The following is an 18,791-nucleotide window of genomic DNA, read 5'->3' as shown; positions in this document are numbered from 1 at the left end:
AGTAGCCCTGTGGAACCCACTGGGACTTACCGCCGTCTTAAACAAAGATCTGAGTTTTGTCTCTAAGGAAAGGGCACTGAGATTGTAGCTCAGCTGGGTTTTCATTGGGCATTGCCACCTAGTGGCAGAAGGAAGCATTGCACTTCCTGTGTGCCTCCGCGGAACTTCCTGCCTGCCTCATCTACAGAGACAGGTCTTCTGATCTAGAAAAGACTTTGAAGCATCTTGCGGGGCTCCCTGTCAACTCTTTCATTTTAAAGTTGGCAACTTGTAGGTGTGCTTGCTAATATCAAATCTGAGTGTTGGCCCATTGACAACACAGCTCAGCAGTGGCTTTCAAGGGCTTTAAACAGGAGTCTCTCCTTACCTGGAGATCCCGGGGGAACCTTCTGCATCTAAAACTTGGGTGGGGAATCTGTGGCCCTCCGGGTGTTGCTGGATCCCATCTCCCACCAGTCCCTGCTAGCATGGCCAATGGTCAAGGATGATGGGAGTTGTAGTTCAGCAACATCTGGAGGGTGCCAGCTTCCTCCATCTCTGGTGAAAACACCAATCCCAACCAACCAGGGACCACATATTAAATGCCACTTAAAGGTAAAGGGACCCCTGACCATTAGGTCCAGTCGTGGCCGACTCTGGGGTTGCGGCGCTCATCTCACTTTATTGGCCCAGGGAGCTGGTGTACAGCTTCCGGGTCATATGGCCAGCATGACTAAGCCGCTTCTGGAGAACCAGAGCAGCGCACAGAAACGCTGTTTACCTTCCCGCTGGAGCGGTACCTATTTATCTACTTGCACTTTGAGGTGCTTTCGAGCTGCTAGGTTGGCAGGAGCAGGGACTGAGCAATGGGAGCTCACCCTGTCGAGGGGATTCGAACTGCTGACCTTCTGATTGGCAAGTCCTAGGCTCTGTGGTTTAACCCACAGCGCCACCTGCGTCCCTAAATGCCACTTACAGAGGTGTAAAGCCGGCATCATCAATGGACAGGGGTGATGGGAGTTGGAGTCCAACTACATCTGGAGGGCCACAAGTTGTAGCCTCTGGACTGATCCTGTCTGCCTTCTCCAAAGGATCCATGTTTCATGTGGCTACAAACAATCAACCCTCGGGACTAAATGGTTGAACCATGTTATGTACTGAAGTTCTCACCCTGGGCCAGCAGGGGGAATACTGTAGATAGTTATGCAAATGAAGGATCGAAAGTGACGTTCAGTGATTGGATAGTTTTAGAAAGTTGTTACAGTTACGTTGTACTGGAGCTCTATATAAGCAGGCTGACTGAGCCCTTCAGTTCATTCTGTTCTGGCCTCTGAATAAACAAGAGCTGTTTGAAGAATCGCTGTGTCGTTTTATATGTTCACCCACAACTTAACAAACCAGTTTCTGGAGGTCGAGACCTTTATTTAAAGTTGCCACATGGGCTCTGGGTGATGCAGGGCACCAACTGCTGGAGATTTACTCCACCCTCTCCCTTATTTTGAATCCTGCTGGAAGAAATCGTTGTAGGTCATGCAGAGGGCCGTCAGGAAGCCCGTGTACTCCTTGAAGTCAATCTCATCATCCTTGTTCTTGTCCAGGGTCCCCATCAGCTTGTCAATTCCGCCTGCCTTCATCTTCTGCAAGGGGAAAGGGGGCAAAGGAAAGAGAGGGGGAGAGATTGGGGTACACGTCTGATTATGGGGGGCACTGAACCCCCCTCACAAATTTAACTCTCTTTCAAAACTTAAGGGTTGCATCCAACCGAGGCCGTATTCACGCGATACATTTAAAGCTCTCCAATACTTTAAATGGGACGCGGGTGGCGCTGTGGGTTAAACCACAGAGCCTAGGACTTGCCAATCAGAAGGTCGGCGGTTCGAATCCCCGTGAGGGGTGAGCTCCCGTTGCTCGGTCCCTGCTCCTGTCAACCTAGCAGTTCAAAAGCACCTCAAAGTGCAAGTAGATAAACAGGTACCACTCCAGCGGGAAGGTAAACGGTGTTTCCGTGCGCTGCTCTGGTTCGCCAGAAGCGGCTTAGTCATGCTGGCCACATGACCCAGAAGCTGTACGCCAGCTCCCTTGGCCAATAAAGCGAGATGAGCGCCGCAACCCCAGAGTCATCCACGACTGGACCTAATGGTCAGGGGTCCCTTTACCTTTAATACTTTAAATAGTCATGACTTCCCCCAAAGAATTATGGGAGCTGTCATTTGTTAAGGGTGCTGAGAGTTGTTATGAGACGTCGGCTATTTCCCGCTACAGAGCTACAGTTCCCAGAGTTCCTGGGAAGCAGGACTGGTTGTTAAACCACTCTGGAAGTTGTGTGGAATTGGGACTTCCTAACAACTCTTGGCGCCTTTAACAAACCGCAGCTCCCAGAATTATTTGGGGGAAGCCATGACTGTTTAAAGAGGTATCATAGTGCTTTAAATATATGGTGTGAATAGGGCCTAAGCTGTATTCAGATCCATTGCCATTCACTGAAATATATTACATGATGCTCATTCATTTTAATGGGTTTACTTTAAGACTGAGATGGGATATTGCCCTGAAAGAAGGAAGGAAGGAAGGAAGGAAGGAAGGAAGGAAGGAAGGAAGGAAGGAAGGAAGGAGGCAGCAAAAGGAAAGTCAGTCACCTGGAAGGAAACATAAAGTGAATAAGGGAAAGATGGGGAAAGGAAGGAAAGACTTATCCAAACTCCCCACTGTTTATCCCATGCGCAAGCCCCACATTTTGACTTGCTGCACCTCCCTGTCCCCTCCAAGGTTGTGTATTAGGATCAGCCCCCTCGCCACTGACTGTCCGTGGCTCTCTAGGGTTTCAGACTGGGAGTCTTCCCCAGTTCTACCAGGAGATGTCAGGACTTGAACCTGGGACCTTCTGCATGCAAGGCAGATGCTCTGCCACTCAGCTGTGGGGTCCTGATGGAAGATGCACGTCTTGAAGGTGGAACGCTGGTTTCCCCAACCTCACGTTGTGTTTTGGGGCCACCATTCCCCCGATCCCCTGGGGCACCGACCTCTCCAAGTGCCAACTCCTTCTTCACCAGCTCCTTCAGCTCCCCCTTGCTCAGAGTAAACTTATCCCCTTCTTTCCCTGAGTATTTGTGGAAGGTGTACACAAGCGTCGCCAGGGCTTTCTCCAGAGGCGTCTCCATGTCCATCGGCCAGGCAGGATCTGAAAAGGAGAAAGCAGAAAGTGAACTGTATGGCGGGATTTGTTCATTTCTTCATTAAATTGATATCCTGCCCTTCCTCCTGAAGGAGCACACAGTTAAGAACATACGAAGAGCCTGTTGGATCAGGCCAAAGACCAGACCCTCCAAGTGTCCCTATTTTCTAGGGACAGTCATGGATTTACAGAAGCTGTCCCTGTTTCTGATTTGATCCCCCAATGTCCCACTTTTCCTTAAAAGGTAAAGGGACCCCTGACCATTAGGTCCAGTCACGGGCGACTCAGGGGTTGTGGCGCTCATCTCGCTTTATTGGCCGAGGGAGCCGGCGTACAGCTTCCGGGTCATGAGGCCAGCAGGACTAAGCCACTTCTGGCGTACCACAGCAGCGCACAGAAACGCCGTTTACCTTCCCACCGGAGCAGTACCTATTTATCTACTTGCACTGGTATGCTTTCAAACTGCTAGGTTGGCAGGAGCAGGGACCGAGGAACAGGAGCTCACCCCGTTGCGGGGATTCAAACCGCCAACCTTCTGATCGGCAAGACCTAGGCTCTGTGGTTTAACCCACAGCACCATCCGCATCCCTGCTTTTCCTTAGGACACCCCTATTTTTACCAGAGAAATGTTGGAGGCCAACCTAGGAAGGGGAGAAGGGCCCATGTTTTTCTTTATTTCAACCTGAGGGACAGCTCAGGCCATAAAGCCTTTGATTATACAGCATTCGCCCTGGGTGCGAGCTTGGGAAGCTCATCCTGGGTGCATATACATAAAAAGAGATCTTGCAGGCAAGCGCACATCAGAAGCAGCAGCAAACAACTCTGCAATTAAGGAGGGTGGAAACAAGTTGATAAGGGCTCTATTAGCACAGGTAGGGATTTCCCTGGGAACGGCTGGCCAGCCCTGGGCGAACACACCCGGCACCAGCGTGTTCTCGACGCTCCCCACTCCCAGCACTTTAGATTTGCAGTTTGTAGCATTCGAGTTGGCAGGTGAGGCAGCCCTAATCATATGATGTAAAGGTAAAGGTAAAGGGACCCTTGACCATTAGGTCCAGTCGTGACCGACTCTGGGGTTGCGGCGCTCATCTCGCTTTATTGGCCAAGGGAGCCGGCGTACAGCTTCCGGGTCATGTGGCCAGCAGGACTAAGCCGCTTCTGGCGAACCAGAGCAGCGCACGGAAACACCGTTTACCTTCCCGCCAGAGCGGTACCTATTTATCTACAGTGGTACCTCAGGTTACATACGCTTCAGGTTACATATGCTTCAGGTTACAGACTCTGCTAACCCAGAAATAGTGCTTCAGGTTAAGAACTTTGCTTCAGGATGAGAACAGAAATCGTGCTCCAGCGGCGCAACAGCAGCAGGAGGCCCCATTAGCTAAAGTGGTGCTTCAGGTTAAGAACAGCTTCAGGTTAAGAACGGACCTCCGGAACGAATTAAGTTCTTAACCCGAGGTACCACTGTACTTGCAACTTTGACGTGCTTTCAAACAGCTAGGAAAAAGGTGAAAGATTTATACGATCTGAAGAGAAACCAGAAATTAAGTGGTTTTCAGCTGTAATGATTAAGTAAAAAGAAAAGAAAGGTTAAAAATTAAATGAAAATTAAGGGAGAGGATTTGCTGAATTAATAATTAGAAATTGGAATACAGAAAGGGGAGGTATGAGGAGGTCGGGGAAGTAAGTATAAGAAAATAAGGGATTGAAATTATACTTGTTTTTGTTTGTGTCTTGTTTGTATCATTGTTTTTCTTTTATATAATTGTTGAAACTTCAATAAATATTTTAACAGGTCAAACTGCTAGGTGGGCAGGAGCTGGGACTGAGCAACGGGATCTCACCTCGTCGCAGGGATTTGAACCGCCGACCTACTGATCAGCAAGTCCTAGGCTCTGTGGCTTAACCCACAGCGCCATCTTCCAATCATATGATGTACTCCGTTGTATATGCCAGGGGTGGGGAACCTGCGGACTGCGGGTCACATGTGACCCACCAGGCCTCTCTATCTGGCCCACAAGACTCTCCCAAGACCATGCCCCTCATTGGGCCCTTATGTTTTGCACCTTGAGTACTTTTGCCCACTTAGAATGTGCCCTCAAACTCTGCCCATGCCTTTTCCTTGTCTGGATGGAGAACAGAGAGGGGTGTGTGAGAGTTTGTGTGTGTGTGGAAGCTAGACGACTGTACAGTGACAATTTTTTACATTTTGTTGGACGCAGAGGAATGGTGGGAGGCATCGACTGGAGGACCCCCAAGGGAAGGAGGTTCAGAGCCTGGAGATGGGTAGTGGGATGACAGTGCAAGTGGTCAGAGGGAGAAGAGGGTGAAGACTGGGAGGAGGAGGTGTTGGAAGCTGAAGAGGTGACAGGGTTTAGTGAGCGGGGAGAATCTGTGTCAGAGAGGAGTCCAGAAGCAGAGGCAGAAGCAGAAACTGGATGTCAGGAGTGTGTGCAAGAGCCAGGCCCTGTGACCGGTAGGGCTTCACAGGACTGGGGCTTTCCTTAGTTTGTTCTGAAGAGGCAAAGCACAGCCACACAGGTGAGGCCGATTGGTAACTCACAGCACCAGGCGGCAAGAGCCGGGGAGGGATATAAGGTCAGCATCTCCCTTTGGCTCTTTGCCACAGCAGCACGCTCCCTGCCTTGCTGCGTTTGGCTCCTTGACTCATGACCCTCCGACCCATGGCTTCTTGACTCCTGGGTCTCTGACCCTTGGCTTCCTGACTCCTGGCTCCCTGACTCTCCTTCCTGCTCCCACGCCACCGTCTTGTCCCCAGTCCCGACATCCTCCACCAGGACTTTGACCGCCCGTAAACCAGACCGTGACACTGGAGAGTAGGACGGCCAAGAGGCAGAAATGAGTCAGGCTGGTGAAGTCAGGCTGGCCTCCGTCTCCTGCTGCAACAAACTCTCCTCTTCTCTGGTCTCCCAGAACCAGAAGAGGCATGAAAAGTGTGGAGAAGAAGTTAGCTTTGTGCAGGCACAGTCTCAGATTGCTTGGGGGAAACTGGAGAAAGGAGGAGGTTTAGGGCAACTGCCTTATAGGGGCAAGACCCACCGAAGAAGAATTGCTGTGCTTACTAGGCCTGGCACTCTTTAGCAGATCCGGTTTCCTCAAATAGTTACCTTCACTTACTCTCTGTGATTTATTGCTAGCTCGCCCTTATCACATTTGTTGCCCCGCCCACCCCGGCCCGTGGCCCCCAGAATGTTTCCCAGAAGGGAATGTGGCTCTTGGGCCATATCCTTGAACTCTGATACCACCACTGGTTTCCCTGGATGGAGAATAGGGAGAGGGATTTGTGAATGAGAGTAGAAACTAGTTTACTGCCCAAAGTGAAAATTTACACCCATCACTCCGCCCACTTTTGACACCCACCCACCACTGGCATGTGGCCCCTGGGAGGTTTCTCAAAGGGGAAGGTGGCCCTTAGGCTGAAATAGGATCCCCAGCCCTTTTAAGTGAATAGTGAACTTGCTCTCTGAACCCGGATCCTTACGCAGCCAGAATGGCATCCCTCAGTAATGAGGCGGATATATCAGCAAGCTTGGAGGGAGAGAGAAAGGAACTGAGCAGTGCCAAATAAGGGCTGAGCATGCTCAGTGGCCCCAAAGAGGAGAGCGCAAAATATGGTCTGAAGCTCAACATTAAAACATCGAAGATCATGGCCCTGGTCCCATCACCTCCTGGCAAATAGAAGGGGAAGAAATGGAGGCAGTGAGAGATTTTACTTTCTTGGGCTCCATGATCACTGCAGATGGTGACAGCAGCCACAAAATTAAAAGATGCCTGCTTCTTGGGAGAAAAGCAATGACAAACCTAGACAGCATCTTTAAAAGCAGAGACATCACCTTGCCAACAAAAGTCCGTATAGTTAAAGCTATGCTTTTCCCAGTAGTGATGTATGGAAGTGAGAGCTGGACCATAAAGAAGGATGATCACTGAAGAATTGATGCTTTTGAATTCTGGTGCTGGAGGAGATTCTTGAGAGTCCCATGGACTGCAAGAAGATCAAACCTCTCCATTCTGAAGGAAATCAGCCCTGAGTGCTCACTGGAAGGACAGGTCGTGAAGCTGAGGCTCCAAGACTTTTGGCCACCTCATGAGAAGAGAAGACTCCCTGGAAAAGACTCTGATGTTGGGAAAGATGGAGGGCACAAGGAGAAGGGGACGACAGAGGACGAGATGGTTGGACAGTGTTCTCGAAGCCACCAGCATGAGTTTGACCAAATTTCGGGAGGCAGTGGAAGACAGGAGTGCCTGGCGTGCTCTGGTCCAGGGGGTCACAAAGAGTCGGACACGACTAAACGACTAAACAACAACATGCTCAATGGCTGCTGAATGTTGGTGCCGGCTGTAGCGGAATGGAGTTGTTTGGAAAGGGTGTGGCTGGCCTGGCTGGCAGCCTGAACACAAGCACTTTCCCCTGAAGCATTTATTGTAGTGGATATATATATATATGCATTCACCTCTCCCTCTATGGATTAGCCTCTCCCCTCTACGGCAGTTTCCTCCATTCATTAACCTTTACAACAAATTAACTAATAGCTTCTGGAACTCTCGGTGGATCCAAAGGGCAGAGCGTTTCCTTCGCTAATCACCTCAAATCTGTGGACGGTGCCGCTTTTGGGAGACACCCACATGCATGAGGGAGAGAGCAGCGGACCCTGAGGGAACCCCAATGTTTACGGAAATTACAAATAAATGAATGAACATGTTTTGGGGAAATAAAACCGATGGGGAAGGGATGCTGAAACATCTTAGTGAGTGCTGATCATAATCAACTTAACCCGAGATAATCCTGTAATAATAATAATAATAATTTATTATTTATACCCCGCCCATTTGGCTGGATTTCCCCAGCCACTCTGGGCGGCTTCCCACACAATATTAAAATACAATAACCTATTAAACATTAAAAGCTTCCCTAAACAGGGCTGCCTTCAGATGCCTTCTAAAAGTCTGGTAGTTGTTTTTCTCTTTGACATCTGGTGGGAGGGCGTTCCACAGGGCGGGTGCCACCACCCAGAAGGCCCTCTGCCTGATTCCCTGTAACTTGGCTTCTCACAGCGAGGGAACCACCAGAAGGCCCTTGGCGCTGAACCTCAGTGCCCAGGTAGAACAATGGGGGTGGAGACGCTCCTTCAGGTACACTGGACCGAGGCCAGTATGTTGTTCATAAGCAGATCCTTGTGAAATATATTTGCTGGGGTGCTTTGTCCCTAAACTACACCCCACCTGCCAGTTTGGTGGGCCACAGATTCTACAGCTCTAAGCATCGGCACATGATGCTCGGCGCAACAGCTGGCAAAGTTTCCCACCTGTTCCCATGGCCTCCCTGGCATCGATCTCCGCTGCCAAGGCTTCGCTTCATCAGCCAAGAGGAACAACGAATCGCATAAACTCTAAAACAAACACAGTGTTGAAACGGCTGCTTTGTGGTTAACCAGGCATTAAGGCCACCAGAGGGCCGAACCCACCTGTGAATCAGGCAGCTTGAATTCAAATCCAGTTAGCTGTGACCAAGGTGGGGCTGGGATCCTGCTCAAGGTGATGCAACCGTCCGCATGAGCTCATGCTAGCAAATAGATCCGAGAATGGTGTGTTAAAGATTAAGGTTGCCAGCATCCAGACTCCGGGTGGGTGTTCGCGGTGCTCCTGTGCCTTTTAAGGCAGGGGCTGCCAACCTTTCGGGGCCTATTTTAATTTTAAATTATTACTTTATTCAAGGAATAACAAATAGAAATATCCATTACCTCCCACAAACTTGGAAAGTAAGCTGGAGTCCATGTAGATATTTTGATTAGTGACAGTGTTTTCCTTCTGTGACTGTACCCCCAAGTGTGTTTTATAAGCTGGTCTCCGACCATAATAAATTATCTATCTATCTATCTATCTATCTATCTATCTATCTATCTATCTGGACCATAAAGAAGGCTGGTCGCCAAAGAATTGATGCTTTTGAATTCTGGTGCTGGAGGAGACTCTTGAGAGTCCCATGGACTGCAAGAAGATCAAACCTCTCCATTCTGAAGGAAATCAGCCCTGAGTGCTCACTGGAAGGACAGATCCTGAAGCTGAGGCTCCAATACTTTGGCCACCTCATGAGAAGAGAAGACTCCCTGGAAAAGACCCTGATGTTGGGAAAGATGGAGGGCACAAGGAGAAGGGGACGACAGAGGACAAGATGGTTGGATAGTGTTCTCGAAGCTACCAGCATGAGTTTGACCAAACTGCGGGAGGCAGTGGAAGACAGGAGTGCCTGGCGTGCTCTGGTCCATGGGGTCACGAAGAGTCGGACACGACTAAACGACTAAACAACAACAACAAAAATCTATATCTATCTATCTATCTATCTATCTATCTATCTATCTATCTATCTATCTATCATCTATCTAGTGACGGTGCACATTTGGATTCTGGAAAGAGTGATGTGAGTGTCACCAATTCTTTTCACTACTTCCCCCTCCGATGAAAATAGGATGTCCTATTCCATTGCTGCTGCTGCTGCTGCTGCTGCTGCTGCTGCTGTTTAAACCCTGCCTATCTCTCTGGGTTGCGCCAACCACTGTGGGCAGCTTCCAACATATATAAAAACATAATAAAACATCAAACTTAAAAAAAACAAAAAACACTTCCCTGCCTTCAGATGTCTTCTAAAGGTTGTATAGCTACTTATCTCCTTGGCTCGCATAACTCCATACCCTCCTACATTTCTCCGATGAAAATAGGGACATCCTAAGGAAAAGTGGGACATTCTGGGATCGGATCAGAAACCGGGGCGGCTTCTGTAATTTCGGGACTGTGGACCCTGGGAAATAGGGACACTTGGAGGGTCTAGCATACCGTGAGTCAGGAAGAGAGAAAGTGCCCACAAAATGCACCCTTCACAGTTCCCAAAAGTAGGACTCAGCTGAATTAATCTTGAGTTCTCTAAGAAGCCTGAAGATCTGAAAGAGGAAGTGGAAGTGAAAGAGGAAACTTCCTCCTTTAGATTTCTAGTGACTTTCTGAGGGAAGAAAAGAATGGGAACTTCCCTCGCTGCCTCATGACCAAGGGAGGGGCTGAAAGGTATTTTGGAGACCCTTGTTTTAAGAGTTACTGGGATTTTCACCCCGTACGGCATCTCTCATCTCCAAGCTGACAGGCCTGTGGGTGATACAGCTGTATTTGAAGCTTAAAAACATGCCGGAGAAGGTATATGCCTACTGTATGGAAGTTAACTGGACAACAAAAATGGATTTTACGCGCTCTCATGGTAGCCAAGAGGCTGATATTGATGAACTAAAAGAGTAAAGACAATATATCCTTTAATCAGTGGATCGATCATATTTAAACACTTGCAACCTATGAACAGACTGCTTACAGACATAGACTGCTTGGATAAACACAGCAATATCTGGAACGAATGTATAGAAAATGCAGTAGGCTGTTAATATTTCTGCAGTGGTACCTCGGGTTACATACGCTTCAGGTTACATACGCTTCAGGTTACTGACTCCACTAACCCAGAAATAGTACCTCAGGTTAAGATCTTTGCTTTAGGATAAGAACAGAAATTGGGCTCCGGCGGTGTGGCGGCAGCAGGAGGCCCCATTAGCTAAAGTGGTGCTTCAGGTTAAGAACAGTTTCAGGTTAAGTAAGGACCTCTGGAACGAATTAAGTACTTAACCCGAGGTACCACTGTATTAGTATTGGGATAATAATCTCAAATTTTTGTCTATATTCATATAACGCTTCCCCTCCGCTTTCCACAGTTCTATGTTTTGATTTCTTCTTCTTCTTTTTGTATCACTTTACTGCTTTATATCTGAATTTATGTTTCAATAAAATATCAATTAATAAACGATGCAGGAGAACAGTGCACCGGAGCATGGACAGAGTTACTGTACATCCCCAGATTGCAAGGATCGCTGCCCACTCCTCCCCTGACTGTGCCTTTTAGCAACAGTCCAGAAATGTCACCTACTGACACTTCTCACCCCCCATTACTTTATCTGCCTGCGGACTGTCTTGCCAGAGTGCTGCATGCTCTGGTTATCTCCCGCTTGGACTACTGCAATGCGCTCTACGTGGGGCTACCTTTGAAGGTGACCCGAAAACTGCAATTAATCCAAAATGCGGCAGCTAGAATGGTAACTGGGAGTGGCCAGCAGGACCATATAACACCGGTTCTGAGAGATCTGCATTGGCTCCCAGTGCGTTTCCGAGCACAATTCAAAGTGTTGCTGCTTTTAAAGCCCTAAGCAGCCTCGGCCCAGTATACCTGAAGGAGCGTCTCCACCCCCATCGTTCAGCCCGGACACTGAGGTCCAGCGCCGAGGGCCTTCTGGCGGTTCCCTCCCTGCAAGAAGCCAAGTAACAGGGAACCAGGCAGAGGGCCTTCTCGGTAGTGGTGCCCACCCTGTGGAACACCCTCCCTTCAGATGTGAAGGAAATAAGCAGCTATCCTATCTTTAAAAGACATCTGAAGGCAGCCCAGTTCAGGGAAGTTTTTAATATTTAATGCTGTATTGTTTTTAACACTTGATTGGGAGCCGCCCAGAGTGGCTGGGGAAACTCAGCCAGATGGGCAGGGTATTAATAATAATAATAATAATAATAATAATAATAATAATAATAATAATTTCTGTGTCAGGCAAAAGCTTTTCCTGTTCACATGTTCATTCTGCTCTTCAGAGGCACAGGAGGCAGAAAGAAAAGTTGGCAACAACGGCCTCTGGAATCTAGGACCCTTACGCCAAACAGCCCCAGACGAGTTAGTGAGCTGTTTCCGAAAGGTCAAGAAACAGGAGCCCAGTTTCCTTCTCGATCGTCTCTCCCAAAACCCGAATACGAATGAAGGATCTGGATTGATTTAGCTGGACTCTGACTCACAAAGAGATGTTGTAATGTGGAAAAGGCGTTGGCTGGCTTAGCGATTGCAGGCTGGGGATTTGCCAGCTTCTGATAGCCACGGGCAAAATCCAGAGCTCGGCATTTTAACATGCAGGGTTGTGTGGGTGTGAGACCTCTGAGCAGCTCGTGTGACTTGCACATCTGGAATCTGCGTGGACATCTGGAGAGAAAAAGCATCCTCTTCTTCCAGGAAGGGCTTGCTCCCAGCCAGAAATAAGGGGAGAAGGCTGAGACTCCCTCGCAGATCACCTGCTTTGAGTTCAGAAGGCTCCCAGTTTGATCCCTGCCATCTCCAGTTAGGGCTGGGAAAAGAGGGCTGGTTGGCTGGGGGCAGTTCCGGATTTACGTATAAGCTAAACAAGCTATATCTTAGGGCCCCACTCTCTTGGCCCCCCCAAAAAAAAATTAAAGGGAAAAAAAGACCTGGATGTACATTTCAAAAATATAAGATAAAAAAACAAATACAGTAGTACCTTGGGTTACATACGCTTCAGGTTACATATGCTTCAGGTTACAAACTCTGCTAACCCAGAAATAGTGCTTCAGGTTAAGAACTTTGCTTCAGGATGAGAACAGAAATTGTGTTCTGGCGGTACGGCGGCAGCAGGAGGCCCCATTAGCTAAAGTAGTGCTTCAGGTTAAGAACACTTTCAGGTTAAGAACGGACCTCCGGAACGAATCAAGTACTTAACCCGAGGTACCACTGTAAAATAAAACCTAAATACAGTGTTTTGTGTTGTGTAGGCTCCTATGATGTAAGTAATGGGTGCCGCCTGCTAGCCTGCTCCCTAAAATATCACTAGTTTGCTCATTTCTGTATCAATTACTTTGATAAAATACATATTTTGTTATGTGCAAATGGCTTTAGATACCTATTAGGTTCATAAATTACCGTATAGCATATATTCAGCACAAAAAACAGCGGCAATTTGTTGTTGACAAAGGACAGCTGGACATATAAAGGGCCCCATTACCTTCAGTAGCTTAGGGCCTCATCAAACCTAAATTTCCCAGGGTGATGGGAGACCATTAGTGAGCCCTCTTTGGGTTTGCTCAGCCAACCAGCTGCAAATTCACCTAACAGTTACCTTGTCCAGCCCACATTTAACCAGCTTCTCCACAAAAATATCACGAGGGGCTTTGTCAAAAGCCTTACTGAAATCAAGATACGATAATGTCCACAGCATTCCCCTTATCCACCAAGCTTGTAACTCTATCAAAAATGAGATCCAGCTGGCATGACTTGTTTTTGAGAAAACCGTGCTGCAGCCAGCACAACCGAACCGACCGTGATCCCCTAAATTTGCCTACTGCCTGGCTGGTATAGTGCCTGGCTCCAATCAAGTCTTGGTTGCGAGTTACTGCCATATTGCCTTTCTGGATCAAACCAAGGATTTGCCCAGCATCCTGTTTCCAACAGAGGGCATCCCGGAAGCCCCTAAAGCGAGGCCTGAAGGCAGCAGCCCTTCTTCCCTGCTGTTCATCCCCCAGAAACAGGCATTCTGTGGTAGACTGCCCTTGCACAAGGAGGCTCCGTTTGAGCTAGAATAACTAAAAGAGCCACTGGGGGAAGGAGTTTGGGGAAGGCTGAGGTGGAAACAATCAAGAAAGCATCACAGAGAAAAAAAGCAAGCCAGTTGAGAAGTACAGATGGATGTGAAATTGAGGATGCATAGCCGTTTAAAAGGAGCTAAAAGCAACTCACCGGATGAGAATGTGTATAGCAAGCTTGAGTGGTGAAGCAGGGAATTGGGTGTGGTATATCATCTCCCTCTTATGCAGTTTCATGGGGGGTCTCCAGAGATTGAGGCTGGTAGAAGCAGGAACTTGATCTCGTTGCCAGGATCTGTCCTGAGGGACTGCTGGCATCCAGCCATCTTCTCCTCAGGTTGTGAACAACTCTTTTTCTTTTCATTTTCCCCTTTTCCCGCTTTTAAATTAACTTTATTTACTAGGGCTTATTCATAGATCTTCAAAAATACATACCCATCAGAAAGCATATTTTTTACAATATAGTAAGACAGCTACTTGGTCTAAAAAAAGAAGAAATTCAGAAAAAAGACAAGACAAGAAATGGAGAGACCAGGAAAAAAGAGAAAGGGAGAGAAAAGGGGAAAGAAAGAAATAACTATGGAAAGATAGGTAAAGGTAAAGGGACCCCTGACTGTTAGGTCCAGTCGTGGATGATTCTGGGGTTGCAGTGCTCATCTCGCTTTATTGGCCGAGGGAGCCAGCGTACAGCTTCCGGGTCATGTGGCCAGCATGACTAAGCCGCTTCTGGCGAACCAGAGCAGCACACGGAAACGCCGTTTACCTTCCCGCCAGAGCGGTACCTATTTATCTATTTGCACTTTGACGTGATTTCATACTGCTAGGTTGGCAGGAGCAGGGACCGAGCAACGGGAGCTCACCCCGTTGCAGGGATTCGAACCGCCGACCTTCGGATCGGCAAGTCCTAGGCTCTGTGGTTTAACCCACAGCACCACCTGCGTCCCATTAACAACTCTTGCTTGAGCCTAAATTAGGATTCTCTTGGCCTTATCAATGTTCTGGCTGAAGGTGGCCAGCTTTTAATTTTAGGAGGCCTCCTGCGCCTTTAATGCAGGGAGGGTTCAGTTTCCTTGGAATGAAAGCAAGAGAGAGGCAGGCCGGTGGCAGAAAGAGGAAATAGCGGGTGGTTTCACCCAATGGTGCAGATTACAAAGAGAGAACTTCTGTCGTGTCTTAAACACAAGCTGATTTTTGTGTGTGTGTGGTGTGCTACTTTGTCATCCGTGAGGGTTGAGTCACGATAAATTCCGTTTGCCATCGAGGCATAGCTGTCAAGTGTCCCTTATCTGAAGGGACAGTCCCTTATTCTAGCGCCATGTCCCGCTGCGGTCCCTTATTGATGGATGTCCCTTAAATGTCCCTTAAATGATGTCCCTTAAATTTCAAAGGAAGCAGCTCCTCTCCCTCCCTCCCTGCCGGCCAGGGAGGAGGGAGGCTCCAACTGTGTTGCTTGGCTGTGTTGCTCACCCAATAAGAAGTTTAAGAACGACTGGGGGGTGGTGGAGCTTGCATGCCTTGTGTGTGGCTAGTTAATGCAAGCTGAGGGGTTTTTTGAATGCTGGATGCCATTTTGTTGCACGTGCTGCTGCAAACTTTGCAGTGCAAAGCCAGGCCGGGGAGCCATCTTAAGTTGAGGCTGCATAGGCCTTGTGGTGCATGTGATTCAGATTCTATTCAGTTGAACCTCTGGTTACAAAGTTGGTTGACAGTGTTCTTGAAGCTACTAGCATGAGTTTGACCAGACCGCAGGAGGACAGGAAGACTGGAGTGCCTGGAACAGGTGAGGCTGCAGGTCCCTTATTTTGGCCGCTGGTCCCTTATTTTCAAATCTGTAAGTTGACAGCTATGCATCGAGGTGCCACGAATGGAGGAGAACTACATGCTGCAATCGAGGGCCGCATTCCTTTCTCAGCAACATTTGGAGGGCCATAGGTCCCTCCCCCCCCAAAAAATACCCCACACAGCTAACTTACAGCTGGTTCTCAGTTTCTCTCTGCTCCGCCGATTTCAAAGCAGAAAGGGTGTTTATTCTTTTGGCAGAAGGCATAATTTGAAAGGCGTAATTATCTTGCAATGTTATTACCAACAGTTGAAAGAAAAATACACATTGGCAGCTGCAGCTGCGTGTTGTGGGAAGGAGCAGGTTTTACGCTGCCTTGCCACCCACCCCCCAGGCACATGTTCACACTAGGGACTAGAAACTTCCTCCCACCTGAGCCTTCAGAGATTACACTTCCCAATAATCCCGGAGACGAACTGTGAAGCACGACAAGTCTTGCACCCTGCATTAATATTATAATATGATTTCTTACATTCATGTACCACTTTTTCACCCAAGGAGCTCCAGGTTTCCCCCTCCCTCCTCATTTTATCCTCACAACAACCCTGTGAGGTAAATTAGGCCCAAAGCCACCCAGAGAGCTTCATGGCTGAGTGGGGATTCGAACCCCAGTCTCCCAGGTCCTAGCCCATGCCGGCTCTCAGTCACGCTCTCTTAAAAGCACATGTGGGGATCTGAACTCACAGCCACTGGCTCCCCCCCCCCACAAGTAACAGGCCCAATGGTCTTCCCGGCTGGGACAGTTGCCCCTGGCAACATCAGTCTCCCTCCCTTCTGTTTAGCCAGGTGTGGAAAACAGGATGCAGGGGACAGGTGGGGAATCTGTTGCTAAGCAACAAGAGGCCAGGGACCTCTCAGTGGGATGATGGGACTAGGAGAGATGCTGGAGTTCTGGCCGTGTGTGTGTGTATCTTTTTTTCTTCTGAAGCTCAGCATGCCTGACTTCATCCTTAAAACCAGCAGAGAATGTATTATGTTTTCAGAATGTATTAGAAAAATTATATAGAAAGGTTTATTGTTTTGTATACATTCAAATGTAAGATAAAACATATGCAAAGGGACTTGACAGGAAGTCAAAGTTGAAGAAAAGATTTTTGAAGATAAAAGGGGGGGGGAAATATTTACTTTCATTATTATCATTTTCTGTGCGGGTGTGGGTGTGTGGGTGTCTGCACATATGTGTGTTGTTGTATGCAATGTTTGGGAGGAAATAAGACGGTAAATAACAAATTATATTGATGTATGTAATTTTTATTTCTTAATTATATTTAGTGGTAGTATGGCTGCATTGTTTTTTGTAACATAAAACCTTTCAATAAAAATTATTTTTTTAAAAAAAACAAACCAGCAGAGAATGGAGCTGGTTTTCAGCTGTTTTCTTGGAGGCCGAACAATAAACCTCTTTGTGTACAAAATACACAGAGATCAGGAGAGAGGGAGAGAAGTTAAGGGGAGGTAAGGGAGAAAAAACAGCCCTTCGGCCTTTCAGGGTGGGGCAGGACTGGGTTAGGAAAGGGACCCTGCAAAGGCAACAATTTTGAATCCTTTACTGGGGATTGAACGAGATCTACACACAGTATAGGCCTGACCAGCCACTTTGTTCTGCAGTACAGAGCTGTGCATTTAATTCACTCCACACTTGCAAGGAATCTGTCCTTCAGGGTGGCCAGGACCTAATCTCTGGAACTCCCTGTCCCTTGATATTAGGTAGGCGCCTTCGCTGTTTCTGACGCCTGTCTAAAGACTGTTGCTTTCAGCAGGTCTAACCAGACGTGTAATTTGGACCGGTAATTATATTTTATAATGTTTGTGTTTTCAGAGCTGGTGATTTTGCTTATCTTTGGATCCATTTTGGGTTAGCTTCCTCTTACTGTTAGCTAAGTTCATTTGCCAGTTCCAACAGCCAAGCCCTATTGATATTCTTATTGAGCCTCCATATCCAGGCACAGTCTATCTCGTTCCCTAGTTCTTAGGGGCATTTTGGCCACTGTGAGAACAGGATGCTGGACTATGATGGGCCATTGGCCTGTTCAAGAACTGGGCTTTTCTGATGTTCTTAATTGTCTCCACCAGTCCCTTCTGGCACGCTGACATTCTCCCCAAGCCATATTGATAAGAATGACCAGAAACTGTTTTTCTACGCAACAACAGCCGCGAGGCTATTGCTGGCCCAGGTGTGGAAACAGCAACAATTGCCAACAGTAGAAGAGTGGCAGTACAAGTTTATGGGAGTATGCAGAAATAGCCAAACTAACGGCAAAAATTCGACATCAGGGTAATGAAACATATCAAAAAGAATGGGGAAAATTTATGTTATATATAGAGAAGATGATGTGAAATAGGGAAACCAGTAGAATTGAAATAAAACTCATAACGGGAAAATACAAAGAAATTTATTGGACAAGAATATCAAAATGAATTAAAAATGTATATTATGACCAAGGTTGAACAGTATTTGTAAATGAATATAGACAGACAACAAGAATTGTATATATAGAAAGATTTATTTGTTTACAGACATTTCATGGACAAAAATTGAAGAAGAACAACTATATACAAAATGGATAAAGACAATGCGAAAAGTTAAAGATGACACAAAAAAGCTGGAAGAAGGAAGGAGGGAAGTCAGCGCTTGAGAGCAAGTATAAATGTAAAATGTAATATAATATGTGTATGTATTGTTTAGTCATGTCCTACTCTTCGTGACCCCCTGGACCAGAGCACACCAGGCACTCCTGTCTTCCACTGCCTCCTGCAGTTTGGTCAAACTCATGCTGGTAGCTTCGAGAGCACTGTCCCACCATCTCGTCCTCTGTCGTCCCCTTCTCCTTGTGCCCTCCATCTTTCCCAACATCAGGGTCTTTTCCAGGGAGTCTTCTCTTCTCATGAGGTGGCCAAAGTATTGGAGCCTCAGCTTCAGGATCTGTCCTTCCAGTGAGCACTCAGGGCTGATTTCCTTAAGAATGGAGAGTGTAATGGTTATATGGGGTTGCTCGTGCGTAAGTTGCCGCCACTCCTGGCTAGGTAGCCTGGTTAAACCTTTCCTGGCTGGACAGCCCTTCACTTCGTGGCTGTTCAGTCACTAGCAGAATCCGTCAGTGGGCGTTTCTTGAACTTCTTCCAGCAAAGAAGTTCTTTGACGCCAAGCCTACGCCTACTTTCCCTGCGCGGAAGTCTTCTGTGCAGGGTGGGTGTGGGTAGTGGAGGACCTGTGCTCTCCCCACTGGTCTCCGGCGAAGAGTCCTGGAGCCCGCTCTCTGATTCCCCCATCCGCCCCCCTTTATCCCTGGTGTTACGCTGATTTCCTTCCCCAGCCGATGAGTTCCCTCTCTCCCTGCTTGGCCCTTC

At 47.8% G+C, this 18,791-nt stretch overlaps 1 protein-coding gene across 4 annotated transcripts; it reads right to left on the bottom strand.

Annotated features, from left to right (window-relative positions):
• Window positions 1-1,374: 1,374 nt before the first annotated feature.
• On the bottom strand, window positions 1,375-13,967 carry S100A5 (S100 calcium binding protein A5). 4 transcript variants are annotated; one of them, XM_081892083.1, is made up of 3 exons: window positions 13,758-13,967; window positions 3,000-3,157; window positions 1,375-1,616 (listed from the first exon to the last, which is right to left on the bottom strand). In XM_081892083.1, exons 2-3 carry the CDS (start codon window positions 3,141-3,143, stop codon window positions 1,473-1,475), a joined length of 288 nt encoding a protein of 95 aa, XP_081748209.1. In that variant the 5' UTR covers window positions 3,144-3,157; window positions 13,758-13,967; the 3' UTR covers window positions 1,375-1,472. The 4 variants fall into 4 exon arrangements, with proteins under 4 accessions (XP_081748209.1, XP_081748208.1, XP_081748207.1 ...); XM_081892082.1 differs by lacking the exon at window positions 13,758-13,967 and adding an exon at window positions 8,635-8,759; XM_081892081.1 differs by lacking the exon at window positions 13,758-13,967 and adding an exon at window positions 8,476-8,570.
• Window positions 13,968-18,791: the final 4,824 nt, after the last annotated feature.

The sequence above is a fragment of the Podarcis melisellensis genome (genome assembly GCF_964234715.1).
Source record: "Podarcis melisellensis genome assembly, chromosome: 16".
NCBI lineage: Eukaryota > Metazoa > Chordata > Lepidosauria > Squamata > Lacertidae > Podarcis > Podarcis melisellensis.
Note: the sequence above shows the minus strand (reverse complement) of the source record. Positions and strands in the feature narration are given on the sequence as shown.